This window comes from Stegostoma tigrinum, chromosome 19 (assembly GCF_030684315.1).
Source record: "Stegostoma tigrinum isolate sSteTig4 chromosome 19, sSteTig4.hap1, whole genome shotgun sequence".
In the NCBI taxonomy this organism is placed as follows: domain Eukaryota; kingdom Metazoa; phylum Chordata; class Chondrichthyes; order Orectolobiformes; family Stegostomatidae; genus Stegostoma; species Stegostoma tigrinum.
In genome coordinates this window covers 9495937-9509992 of record NC_081372.1, presented here as the reverse complement: position 1 = coordinate 9509992, position 14056 = coordinate 9495937, and the positions used below count along the sequence as shown (strand labels likewise).

The window sequence follows — 14056 nt, the reverse complement described above, 5'->3', positions numbered from 1 at the left end:
TCCCTCACTAACACACTCCCTCACTATCATACTCCCTCACTGTCACACTCCCTCACTGTCACACTCCCTCACTATCAGAACCCATCACTATCACACTCCCTCACTATCAAAGCCCCTTGCTATCACACTCCCTCACTATCAGAGCCCCTCACTGTCACACTCACTCACTATCAGAGCCCCTCACTGTCACACTCCCTCACTATCATACTCCCTCACTGTCACACTCACTCACTATCACACTCCCTCACTGTCACACTCCCTCACTGTCACACTCCCTCACTGTCAGAACCCATCACTATCACACTCCCTCACTATCAGAGCCCCTCACTATCACACTCCCTCATGTCACACTCCCTCACTATCAGAGCCCCTCACTATCATACTCCCTCAAGTTAACACTCCCACAGTGTCATATTCCCTCAGTATCACACTCCCTCACTCACATACCCCCACTGTCACACTCCCTCACTATCACACTCCCTCACTGTCACACTCCCTCACTATCAGAACCCATCATTATCACACTCCCTCACTATCACAGACCCTCACTGTCACACTCCCTCACTATCACACTCCCTCACTGTCACACTCCCTCACTATCAGAGCCCCTCACTATCATATTCCCTCAATTTAACACTCCCATAGTGTCATATTCCCTCAGTATCACACTCCTTCAGTATCACATTGCGTCTGTATCACGCTCCCTCAATATCACACTGTGCCGGTATCGCATGCCTCAGTGCGCCACTCCCTCAGTGCGACACTCCCTCAGTGCGCCACTCCCTCAGTGTCAAACTCCCTCGCTATTGCATTCCATCATTATCGCAGTCCCTCAATGTCCCACTCACTCACTGTCACAGTCTCTCAATTCCACACTCCATCAGTATTGCACTCCCTCAGTTTCACACTCCCTCAGCGTCCCACTCACTCAGTATCTTACACCCTCACTACCACACTCACTTAGTTCCACACACACTCAGTTCTACACTCCCTCAGTGTCAATCTACCTCAGTATTGTATCACTCAGTATCACACTCCCTCAGTACCACACTCCCTCAGTATCAGACTCTCCTAATTTCACACTCACTCATTGTCACAATCCCTCAGTTCTACACCCTCTCAGTTCCAGAATCCCTCATTATCATTCTCGTTCAGCGTCAAACTCCCTCAGATCAACAGTCCTTCAGTATCACACTGCCTCAGTATCACACTTCCGTGAGTCTCACTGTCCCTCACTGTCACACTCCCTCATTTCCACACTCCATCAGTGTCAATCTCCCTCAGTACTGCACTCCCTCAGTAACAGATTCTCCCAGTGTTACCCTCCCTAAGTATTAAACTTCCTCAGTATCACACTCCCTCAATTCCACACTTACTCAGTATCACACCCTCTCAGTACCACACTCCCTCAATGTCATACTCCCTCAGTTCCACACTCCCTCAGTACCACATTCACACAGTATCCCACTCCCTCAGTATTACATTCCCTCAGTATTACATTCCCTCAGTATCACATTCCCTCAGAATTGCACTCCCTCAGTAATGTACTCGGTCAGTATCACACGCTCTCGGTACCACACTCCCTCAACCAGCACTGGATGCATCAGCCTGGATTGTGTCATTCCTATCTCTGGAGTGAGATTGAACTCAGAATCTCTACTGCAAATTCCCAGTAAAAGTATCAGCTGTCTCTCTTGAGCGGGTGATGCCACAGTCACCATTAGTTTATGGGATGTTATCTGTTCCCTGGTGCAAGGCACACAGCATCCTATCTTTCAAATATATGAATTCGGGGACAAAGTAGCCCACTCGGCCCATCAAGCCTGCTCCACCACTTAATAAGGTCATGGCTGATCTGTTTGTGTTCGAAATTCCTTCTTCCCATCTATCACCTTCATCTCCTCGCAACAAGAATGTCTCCACCTTGTCTTCAAAATATTCAATGGCCCCATCTTCATCACCTTCTGAGGCAGGCAGTCCCAATGACTTGGATGAAGAAGTGGAAGGCTCGGTTAGTAAGTTTGCTGATGACACGAAGGTTGGTGGAGTTGTGGACAGCGTGGAGGGCTGTTGTAGGTTCCAATGGGACATGGACAGAATGCAGAGCTGGGCAAAGAAGTGGCAGATGGAATTCAACCCAGAAAAGTGTGAAGTGATTAATATTGGAAGGTCAAATTTGAATGCAGAGTACAGGGTTAATGGCAAGATTCTCAGCAGTGTGGAGGAACAGAGAGACCTTGGGGTCCATGTCTGTAGATCCTTCAAAGTTGCTACCCAAGTTAATAGGGTTGTAAATTGAGTTTAAGAGCCATGAGGTTATACTGCAGCTCTATAAAACTTTGGTTAGACCACACTTGGAATATTGTGTTCAGTTCTGGTACCTCATTGTAAGAAAGATGTGGAAGTTTTAGAGAGGGTGCAGAGGAGATTTACAAGGATGCTGCCTGGACTGGAGGGCAGGTCTTATAAGGAAAGGTTGAGGGAGCTAGGGCTTTTTTCATTGGAGCAAAGAAGGACGAGAGGTGACTTGATAGAAGTGTACAAGATGTCAAGAGGCACAAAAGGGTGGATAGCTAGAGACTTTTTCCCAGGGCGGAAATGGCTATCACAAAGGGACATAATTTTAAGGAGATTGGAGGAAGGTATAGGGGAGATGTCAGAGGTAGGTTCTTCACACAGAGACTGGTGGGTGTGTGGGATGTGTTGCTGGCAGTGGTAGTGGAGTCAGATACTTTAGAGACTTTTAAATGACTCTTGGATAGGCACATGGAGGAGAGTAAAATGTAGGGTATGCAGGGTAGATTGATCTTAGTAAGATCGGCACAATATTGCGGGCTGAAGGGCCTGTACTGTGCTGTACTGTTCAATGTTCTAAAGTTGTACAGTCCTCTGGGAGAAAAAACACTCCCTTCATTTCTGGTCTGAATTTTTTTAAAAGTACCCCCTAGTTCTGGACCATCCCACAAGAGGAAACATCCTTTCATTGTTCACTTTGTCAAGATCATTCAGAACCTTTTACACTTCTACTAAATAGTTTCTTGGTCTTTCAAACACCATTAGAGGAAAGCCCAGTCTGTGAAAGTCCGGAACGACATCATTGTTCCTGCTCTGGCACAGTCAGATGCCTGGAACTGCCTCCCAGATGTGGTGTGGCTGCCTCTCCCTGCAATAAACTGCAGCAGCTCAAGAAAGCAACTCAATATCACCTTCCCAAGGTCAACAATTGGGATCAGGAAATAAACACTGGACCAACCAGCAAATGCCCTTTCGCACAAAAGAGCAGATTTAGATTTAGGTTTTGCTATCATGCATACTCAAGTACAGGAGTACAGGGGTAGAGTGAAAAGTCTATAGTGTCACCACACATGAGGTGCAAGGGTACCTCAGTACAAAAAACTGATGTATGAAGTTGTAAAGAGAAACACAGTTAAAAAGTCAAGCATTACCTTTACAGAATGAGTTGAAAAATGATGAAATGAGATAATAGTTAACATTGAAATTTTAAGTTTTAATGTTTTAAAAGTATAGTACAAGTTGTTCTTGTCACCAAGAAAAGTTGAAAAGCACAACATATATTGTGGCAAAACATTGAAAAACTACCAGCAAAGTGGGTGGTTTGTGAACCATTCCTGCTTGATGCAGCCTTCACCGGTCAATGCTAATTGAAGGGTTTTCCCAGTCCACTCCCCCACCCCCGGCCTGCACCTTGCCCCCCTGCAATCTGGGAATATACCTCAACCATTCACCCAGTCTTTGGGCTGAAAAGGAAAATGATTCCAGGTTCATTATAAAAATGAGGCAAACTCGGCCAGTGTGGCAGCATCTGTGGAGAGAGAAACAGAGTTAACGTCTCGATTCCAGCGTGACAGAATTCTGAAGGAGGATTCGAAATGTTAACTCCATTTTTCTCTCTGCACAGAGGCTGCTAGACCTGGTGAGTTTGTTCAGAATTCTGTGTACGGGTCAGATTTTTGCAACATTTCACCTTTATTTAACAGTGGGTCTGACAGCATCAGTGGACAGAGAAACAAGAGTCAGTATTTCGAGTTCAGTGACCCTCATTGAGAGCTATGTTTCAAACTTAATGGCACAGGTGGTATTTTGCATTTGTCTAAATTGTTAGAGCTGGGGGGATCAGAGAGTACACGGAGAAAGTGGGAGAAGGGAACTGCATTGGATGGTCAGCCTTGATCATCTTGCAGCCATGATGTGGCGGTGCTGGTGCTGGACTGGGGTGGACTAGGTCAGAAATCACATGACACCAGGTTATTGTCCAACAGGTTTATTTGAAATCACAAGCTTTTGAAGCGCTGCTCCTTAGGGAAAGTCCTCTCTCAAAGCTTGTGATTTTAAATAAATCTGTTGGACTACAACCTGGTATAGTCAGGTGTAGAGCCGGATTAACACAGCAGGCCAAGCAACATCAGAAGAGCAGGAAGGCTGTGTTCATCCAGCTCTTCACCTTGTTATCTCAGATTCTCCAGCATCTGCAGTTCCTACGATCTCGGACTACAACCTGGGTGTGTGTAACTTCTGACCGTGATCATATTGAATGGTGGAGCAGGTTCAAAGGGCCGAATGGCCTACTCCTGTTCCCATGTTCTATGTTTCTAGGTTCGATGTGGTCAGCACAGAGAGACTTCAAACCAATTGGTATGTGAGAGGAGTAGTGGGAGTGGCACCTGGGAGGTCTGAGGAACGGTTTACAGATACATTGTCGAGGAACTGACGCTCAATGAACCCTGATGTCATGTCGCTGGGATTATAAAGGGGACCAGTACGGCTCTGAAATCCTCGAGAGAGGCAGAACAATTGTGTTAGAGTTTTATTTCACCGGCCGGGAGACGAATCTCGACAATGAAATTAACATGCAGGCAGCTGGCCTGCAGATAAATGGATTAAACTGAGCAGCAGGCTGTAAGTACAAGATTTCAAACTTTACAAATATCGCGTGCATTTTCCATCATGAACTTCTGTCTTCCAATAATAACGTGAAACTTTGAATGATTGTACCGTACAGCGGCGGGGCTGTGGTCCCAATCTCACTGTGATCGCCTCCAGATCTCTCTGTAACGTCGAGGCGTGGAGTAAATAACATTTTTTTTAAAAATCATCTTCAATCTTTTATTCTGTGATTAGTGCCAGAACAGTTTGCCTGTGTGGGGTCAAGTTACACAGACATTTTGTCATGTTGTGTGCGGGATGCGTGTACAAAGTTTACAACACATCGTACAGCAATTCCTTGAGGATTTAGAGTGACTGATTGAATCTGGGCGGAAATAGGAAACTTTAGAAATATTTCTTTCTTAACTTTTACAAAGAAGTCTGTTGCAGGATTATCAATATAATCATACCGAACATCACTGAAACGTAAGGACAAAAAGAAATTGAAACTAGTGGAATCACATTGTTGAATGAACATGCTATTTCGAGATTTGCTATTTCTGGGCATTAACAATAGCAACAGGATTATGCCATCCAACCCCTCCAGTCTGGTCAGGCCATTCAATGAGATCATGGCTGATGTGTGGGCTAACTCCAGATACCTGAAACCAAGACAGAAATTGCTGGATGAACATAACAGGTCTGGCAGCATTTGCTAAGAGCAAGCAGAGCTACCATTTCGAGTCAAGTGACCCTTTGCCAGGCAAATTTCACTTGACCTACAATGTTAACTCTGATCTCGCTCCATAATTGCTGCCAGATCTGCTGAGCTTTTCCAGCAATTTCTGGTTTTGTTTCTGATTTGCAGCCGTTTCAGTTGTTGTTTCGTATTTAACTCGCTGCCACTTGTCTTTTAGTCATTGCCTTCCTCGAAGAAGATCTGCTCCCTGCTTCAGAACCTGCTTTTGACCCAGGCCCCTTAATAGCTTTAATTAGTAAAATTAACCAATCTCAGATTTAAAATTAAAAACTGATCCTACATCCACTCTTGTTTGTGGAGGAGAGTTCTAAATTTCTAACACCGTGTGTGTGTGTGTGTTTGTGTGTGTGTGTGTGTGTGTGTGTGTGTGTGTGTGTGTGTGTGTGTGTGTGGTGTGTGTGTGTGTGTGTGTTTAAATGCTTCCTAAATGCGGCACAGTGGCTCTGTGGTTAGCACTGCAGCCTCACAGCACCAGGGACCCAGGTTTGATTCCAGCCTCGGGTGACTGTTTGGAGTGTGCACATTCTCCCCACGTCTGCGTGGGTTTCCTCCGGGTCTTCTGGTTTCCGCCCACAGTCCAAAGATGTGCAGGTTAGGTGGATTGGCCATGCTAAATTGCCCATAGTGTTCAGGGGTGTGTGGGTTATAGGGGGATGGGTCTGGGTGGGATGCTTCAAGGGGCGGTGTGGGCTGAAGGGCCTGTTTCCACACTGTGGGGAATCTAATCTAATCTAAATCTCTCCTGAATGGTCTGGCCCTAATTCTCAGACTATGCCCCCACTATGTTCAGTTTGTAAGCAGAGCAATGTGGCATGGTGGTTAGCACTGCTGCCTCACAGCACTGGGAACGCACGTTCTGTCCCACCCGTGGATGACTGTCTGTGTGGAGTTTGCATGTTCTCCCTGTGTCTGTGTGGGTTTCCTCCGGGTGCTCTGGTTTCCTCCCACAGCCCAAAGATGTACAGGCTAGGTGGACTGGCCATGCTAAATTGCCCATAGTGTACAAGGATGTGCAGATTAGGTGGGTTATAGCGGGATGGGTCTGGCTGGGATGCACTGAGGGTCTGTGTGTACTGAAGGGCCTGGATTCTAGAAATGAATTTTTAAAATATCGTCACCCAGTCTGATGCGGTTGCTTCCTATTTGCTCATTCAACAATGCAAAGGCAGATTTTACAAAAAAAATATCAGTTGTCTTTTAGTTTAAGTGGGAGAAGTTGTTTAGGCAGCAAGGGGAATGTACACACTGGACTGACTTTCATGGAAAGGGGTCATCTCCAAAGCACTGATTATGGTTCTGGGACCTGGTTTCTGACTGAACGAACAGGGCCATTGAGTACAATTTACTCTGATTTTTAGAAGGCATTTAGCAAATTTCCACATTGGACATTCACTTAGTGTAAACAGTCATGGGTTAGGGATGGAAATTGGAACAAGGGTTACTGAATGGATTGGACCGTTGGAAATGGGACGAGTAATAAATGGAGGGGAACCTGGGAGTGAGGATGATTGTCGTAGGAACATAGGAGCAGGAGTAGGCCTTCATCCCCTCAATCCTGCTCCAACATGCTCGATCATGACTGATCATCTACTGAAACCCCATTTTGCCACATTGTCATCACTTGCCTTGTTGTCATTAAGAACCAGAAATCTACCTATCTCTGTCTCAAGTATAGTCGGTGACTAAGTCTATAGTACCCTCAGGGGTAGAGAATTCCAAATATTCAACACCGTCTGAGTAAGGAAATTTCACCTTATCTCAATCCTAAATAGCCTTTGTTCTAAACTGTGATAATGGGAACTGCAGATGCTGGAGAATCCAAGATAATAAAATGTGAGGCTGGATGAACACAGCAGGCCCAGCAGCATCTCAGGAGCACAAAAGCTGACGTTTCAGGCCTAGACCCTTCATCAGACCCGCTGATGAAGGGTAGGCCCGAAACGTCAGCTTTTGTGCTCCTGGGATGCTGCTTGGCCTGCTGTGTTCATCCAGCTCCACACTTTGTTATCTTTGTTCTAAACTGTATCTCCTTTGATTTTTAAACTCGGAAACGTCTGTCTCTCCTTGAATGCAGTGTAGATGTTCTTTCCTCTTTACTTTTGTGTTCTTGTAAATGTCCTGATGCGCATAAGACCAAAAGCTTCAACCTTTTTTGCAATTCTTTAAGAATTCTGGGCTGTGCTCATTAAATTTATAGCCAATGTTAGAACTGGTGCTTCTGATAATGGAAATAAAACCGCTATGAAAGAGGGATTGAGCCACAGGGAGAGGCTGGAACTATTGTTCCTTGAGTGTCGGAGGCTGAGGAATGACCTTATCAAAGTTTATAAAATCATGAGGGACTTAGAGAGAACGAATAGCCAAGGTCTTTTCCTTATGGTGGGGCAGTCCAAAACTAGAGGGCATATACTTAAGGTGAGACAGGAAAGATTTAAAAGGGACCTTAAGGGCAACTTTTTTATGCAGAGGGTGGTGTGAGTATAGAATGATCTGCCAGAGGAAGTGGTGGAGGCTGGTACAATTGCAACGTTCAAAAGGCAGCCGGTTGGGTACATGAATATAAGGGGTTTAAAGGGCTATGGGCCAAATGCTCGCAAATGGAATTAGTTTAGCTTGGGAAAGCTGATCAGCATGGATGAGTTGGACCAAAGGGTTTGTTTCTGTACTGTATAAATCTATGACTCCATGACTCTACGTGCACTAGCATTATAGGGAAATGTTACAAATTAAACGAGAAACGAATGTCGGGTGTGTTTCAGTGAATCTAAGGTACGACGGGTTGATTGGCAATTCTGAAATGCAGTTACATAAAAAATGGCTACCCATTGGTTAAGGTGTAAAAGCAGGATTAGACCTGCTCTTTCACACATTGAGCCAAGAACAACCAGTCACTTCCTTTTTGAAATATAGTGGCTGCTGTCAGAATGTTGCATAGGAAAAGCTTGAATATTTTCAGGATAATGAAGAGAGTCTCTCAGAGCAACATTCATTGCTAAAGGTCAGATTAGCCATCAATTAGTGTTCAACCGGCCTATTTAGTTTGGACAAGTACAGCCAGCAACATCAGGTAGAACTTAGTTTAAAGCAGACCTTAGCAAATAGCTTAAAGCTACAATTACAAATAACTGCGACAACTTTACCTACATGTTAAAAGGACGTTATTGGTTGTAAGCCACATCATAGAAGATGCTATATAAATGCAACTGTTTTTTGCTATGTGTTTTGCTGATATTTCAGTTTGGGACAGTCGGACTGATCCCCAGCCTTCCCAGTTATAGACTGTCTACTGGGTATGTGCACAATGGGCTGGAAGAGTAACAGGACAGGACTAACCTCCAATGTTAGTTCTGCTGAGAGAATAACAGGAACAGGAGAAAGGTGATCAGGGACGTATGGTTCTCCAAATTCTCGGCCCTTGTTTGGGGGGGTGGGGTGGTGGATTTTCTCATTTTGAATCAGTGTCTATCCACAATTCAATGAAAGGCACAGACGCTGGGATTACCCAAAGCCTTCGCTTTTATTGCACTGGTCCATTATTGAGATGGTGGAAGGTGCACAAGGTGGACCTGGGTCTTTTTCGCCCTGTGGTTCTGATGTCAGTGCCTTTTAGGCCAAGGTCTGGGTGGGAGGCAGAGAGTACATTGGGGTTGGGTGGGGTGGGGGCACTGTGCCTGGATTGGGGGCAGGGTCTTTTTACTCTGGTAGGTGGGCATCAATGTGCCCTGGCTGTGGGGATGGGTGGAGGGGTTTGGTGTGTTCCTGGGCCAGAGGCAGCCCAGTGGCCGGTGATTTACTCCCTGCCCCTGCTTTAGGCACGAACATGGAGAGAGTTGCCGTGCTGTGAAGATTGAAAGTTATTTTCAGAGGGATGATCAGTCAGTGGGATTCTGCAGATGAGGAACTGGTTGGTTGTCGATACCGCTGATCCGATTTCCTGTTCTTCTTCCTCCGGCCCCTCCTTGCTTTGTTCCTGCAGCATTCCCTTCCATCCTTCCTGCTGAGATGACTCTGAACACTGAGAGGAGTGACAGAACATTACATCGGCGTGCCAGCTCTCCGGTACCCTCCGCCCACCGTCACCATCACCCTCCTGTCCAGCCGTTCCGCAGCCTCATCACCGAGACGGAGCTGTTGGCACGACCCGGCCCTTGGCAGAGACCCAGCTTTGGGCACTCGGTTTCGTATCAGCCCGCGGACAGGGAGCGTGGAAGCTGGTCATCAGACTCGGCAGAATCTGACGCCTCCAGCAACTCGGGCTGTGGCCTCTTCCGGGTCCTAGTCCTCGGCGATTCCGGAGTCGGGAAGTCCAGTCTGACCAATATCTTTGCAGGGATCCAAGATGCTCATGGTGAGCACTCGGGAGGTAAGAATGGCAGCACAACGGAGGGCATTGGCCACTCAGCCCCTCAATGATACAGGGGAACGAAGGGCCCCATTTTCACCGTATCACTAGGTCAGAGCTAAAATACACCACTTCCACTTTCATACCAGTGTTATGTGATCTTATGTCTTTCTCTGATGGAAATCTAACTGTACTGAGGTCTCCTTATCTCAGGAAAGACATTATTGCTACAGAGGGAGGTCTATGGTCTTTTTACGCAAAGTCTTTTCCCTGCGATAGGGGTGTCCAAAACTAGAGGGACATAGGTTTAAGGTGAGTGGGGAAAGATTTAAAAGGGACCTGAGGGGCAACTTTTTTCTCACAGAGCGTTGTCCATGTGTGGAACGAGCTGCCAGAGGAAGTGGTAGAGGCTGGTACAGTTACAGCATTTAAAAGCCATTTGGACAGGTGCATAGATTGGAAAGTGTTTTTTTTGCCTTTATTCATTTAAGGGCTGATGGCATCGCTGGCCAGGCAGTATTTATTGCCCATCCCTAATTGTCCAGAGGGCAGTTAAGAGTCAGTCACATCGCTGTGGGTCTGGAGTCCCACGCAGGCCAGACCAGGTAAGGATGGCAGTTTCCTCCCCTGAAGGACATTAGTGAACCAGATGGGTGTTTCCCAACAGTCGAGGATTCGCAGTCATTATTAGACCCTTAATTCCAGATATTTATTGAATTCATCTGCCATGGTGGGATTCAAACCTGGTTCCCCAGAATGTTATCTGGATCTCTGGATTAGCAATCCAGCAATAATACCACTAGGCCATCACCTCTGCTTGAGGAAGAATATGGACCAAATGAAGGCAAATGGGACGAGTTCAGCTGAGGAAACCTAGACAGCATGGGCTAGTTGGGTGAAGAGTCTCCATCCATGCTCTTTTCCCTGGAGCATTGAGGCTAAGGCTTGATCTAATAGGGTTTATAGAATTATGAGGGGCATGGATAGGGTGAATAGCCAAGATCCTTTTCCCAGGGTAGGCTAGTCCAAAACCAGGGCACAGGGTTAAGGTTTGAAAGGGACCTAAGGGGCAACTTTTTCAGAAGGTGGTGTGTGTATGGAATGAGCTGCCAAAGGAAGTGGTGGAGTTGGGCACAATGACAACATGTAAAAGGCATCTGGTTGGGTAGTGAATAGGAAGGGTTTAGAGGGATATGGGCCAAATGCTGGCAAATGGGACTGGATGACTTTAGGGTCTGTGGTCAGCATTGGACGAGTTGGGCTGGAGGCTCTGTTTCCATGCTGCATGACTCTGTGATTCACAGGATGATTACAATGGGTGCATTAATACACCTTGTTGCCCTGATATTTGTTGCAACAAATATTCGTTAAAATTCGTTCATTAATTCTTATGAGAATAAATTCCCATTTTCTGGACTTTCACTATTGGCCAGATTTTTCTGAACAGTATTGTGTATAAATGGTGAGGATGCCACTGTACTAGACTCATTCCTGGCATGGCAGGAATGCCATATGGAAAGGGTTTGGCCAAACCAGGCCTGTATACCGTAGAGAGGAGATAATGGGAACTGCAGATGCTGGAGAATCTGAGAGAACAGAGTTGTGCTCCTAAGATGCTGCTTGGCCTGCTGTGTTCATCCAGCTCCACACTTTGTTATCCTGTAGAGTTTCAAGGATCTCATTGTAAGCTACAAAATACTTAAAGGCATAGACAGGGTGGATGGAGCTAAGTTGCTTCCTTTAGTTTGGGATTCCAAAGCCAGGGGACACAGTTTAAAAATAATAAGAATGCTACTTAATGAGGAGAAATTATTTTACTCAGAGGATTGTGAACCTTGGCAATTCTCTCCTACATAGGGTTATGTAAACTCAACGTATGAGATAGATAAGTGATAATGGGAACTGCAGGTGCTGGAGAATCCAAGATAATAAAATGTGAGGCTGGATGAACACAGCAGGCCCAGCAGCATCTCATGAGATAGATAACTTCTGATTACCAGTGGTGCAGAGGGTTATCGGACTGGGGTGGTTAAGAGACATTGAAGTGATGATAAGCCGTGATCATATTGAATGGCAGGCAGGTTCAATGGGCTGAATGGCCCAGTCCTGTTCCTGTGTTCTAATGATACAAGAGCAAAACACTGCAGACATTGTAATTGTTCACCAAAACTTCGTTAATTCATTTTTGACCTGAAAAGTTAACTCTGTGTTTCAAAGGACGCTGCAGAACTGCAAAATGTTTCTAGTGCTTTCTGTTTTTATTACAGATTTCTAATATCTGCAGTATTTTCCTTTTGGAGACATAAGTAAGCTGTCTCTGGGAGGTCAGATCCAGGGCATCTGAACATAAGACAGTCAATAATAAATCCAGAGATGGTAGGAACTGCAGATGCTGGAGAATCTGAGATAACAAGGTGTAGAGCTGGATGAACACAGCAGGCCAAGCTGAAAAATTTAGAAATTCAGAAAAATTTATCTGCAGAATGGTCTAGGCCCAAAACGTCAGCTTTCCTGCTCCTCTGATGCTGCTTGGCCTGCTGTGTTCATCTAGCTCTACACCTTGTTATCAATAATAAATCCAATCTAGAATTCAGAAGAAACCTCTCTACACTGGGTGTGGTGAGATTGTGGGACTTGCTCTCATGGGGAGTGATTGAGGCGAATGGCGAAGATGCATTTAAAAGGAGAAGCTGGATGAATGCATGAGAGCAATTGGTCCAGAAAGTGAGATGAGACAGGGTGGGTGAAGGGTCTCATCAGGCTGATGGCTTGTTTCTTTGTTAGAGATTGTGTGCAAATTGAACTGCAAATGGTTCTTAATGTTAAGAATTACAATGAGGCAAAGGAGGAAGCCGATAAAGGCCATAAACAAGATGGATATACAGCTGATCCTGCCTAGATATGCTGAAAAATTCAAGCTTCAAGATTCCTGAAGGTTGGAATAGCTGGAGTTTATATATGCACTGCATCTGATCAAGTTCCCAAACCCCATGTGGGTCTAGCTATTGAGAAGTTACATCCTAGCTTGCTCCAACTAATTGTGTGCTTATATCACTGTGTGTTTAAATATACTTACCTGGAGATGGCTAGGGATTAGGCTGGGCTCAGCGTGATTCCCCCGTCACCACTTCCCCCCGCTTAGTCGGACAGCTCACGCAATGTCTGTATCACAAATGTAGAGTACAGTACAATACGAAGTAACTGCGGTCTCCACGCATTGCAGAAGAGAAGAAGTGAAGAAGACCTACCTAATCAGGTGTGATGGGAAACCATAGCAGCTTGAGAAGCCGAAAACAACGCAATAGAACCATAAATGACAAGTCCACCACTTTTCACATTGCAAAGTAAAATCCCAAAGCGCCTCTGGTTGGCACGATGAATGAATAGTCACCGAACCAGTGAAAGGGATAGTGGGGAGTTGGGGACGGACTGCGCAATTGTCTGATGGATGTTAAAAGAGTGTAGGGGGAGCTGGAGAAGCCAAGAGATTTAAGGGAGTCGGGTCCAGAAGGAAGGCACAAGTTGACAGCGTCAGGTGGAAGGAGGAGAGAGCAAGTATTTTCTTTTGAAAATAAAGATTGCATTAAAAGTTGGGAGGAACAGCACAGTGGGAGAGCTCTGCTGTGCTACAAACTTCATGTAATCTACTGATACTTTCCCCAGTACAAAAGGTCAGGCTTTATTTTGAACTCAAAGCTCCAGAAGTACTGAAACCAGGAATGACAAGGCAATTAAGAACTGCTGGGAGCCCTTTTCCAGCCTAATTTCAGATTGAGTTCTGGAAAATGTTTGAAAACATGAGCTTAATGTTTGACAGGAGGCATTCCAAGTTAGACAGCTTTACCATGGGACAGTCCACAGGGAAATTTAGAATTTTAACAATGTGCTAAGCAGAAGTAATCCTGTTTTTCAGAAAACAAATGCTTTAGAGATTTAGATCCTAATGAATCCATTAAAAATAAACCTCTGCAGATATCAGAATTTACCATTTATTAACAGATTTATAAGCCTCTTGACTCACATGTAGCAACTCCAAAGTCTAGAAAGACACAAGTGGAAAGGCAGCTTAT

The 14056-nt window shown here is 45.4% G+C and overlaps 1 protein-coding gene across 5 annotated transcripts in view; it reads left to right on the top strand.

Annotated features, from left to right (window-relative positions):
• Positions 1-14056, top strand: part of rem1 (RAS (RAD and GEM)-like GTP-binding 1) — a 39680-nt gene that overhangs the window by 5557 nt on the left and 20067 nt on the right. For 2 of the 5 annotated variants that reach the window (XM_048550132.2, XM_048550134.2), the window contains exons 2-3: positions 4615-4917; positions 9621-10007. In XM_048550132.2, coding sequence (XP_048406089.2) covers positions 9647-10007 — 361 coding nt within the window. In that variant the 5' untranslated portion in view covers positions 4615-4917; positions 9621-9646. Of the gene's footprint in view, positions 1-4564; positions 4918-9620; positions 10008-14056 lie in introns of all 5 variants that reach the window. The other 3 variants (XM_048550136.2, XM_048550137.2, XM_048550131.2) reach the window with 2 other exon arrangements.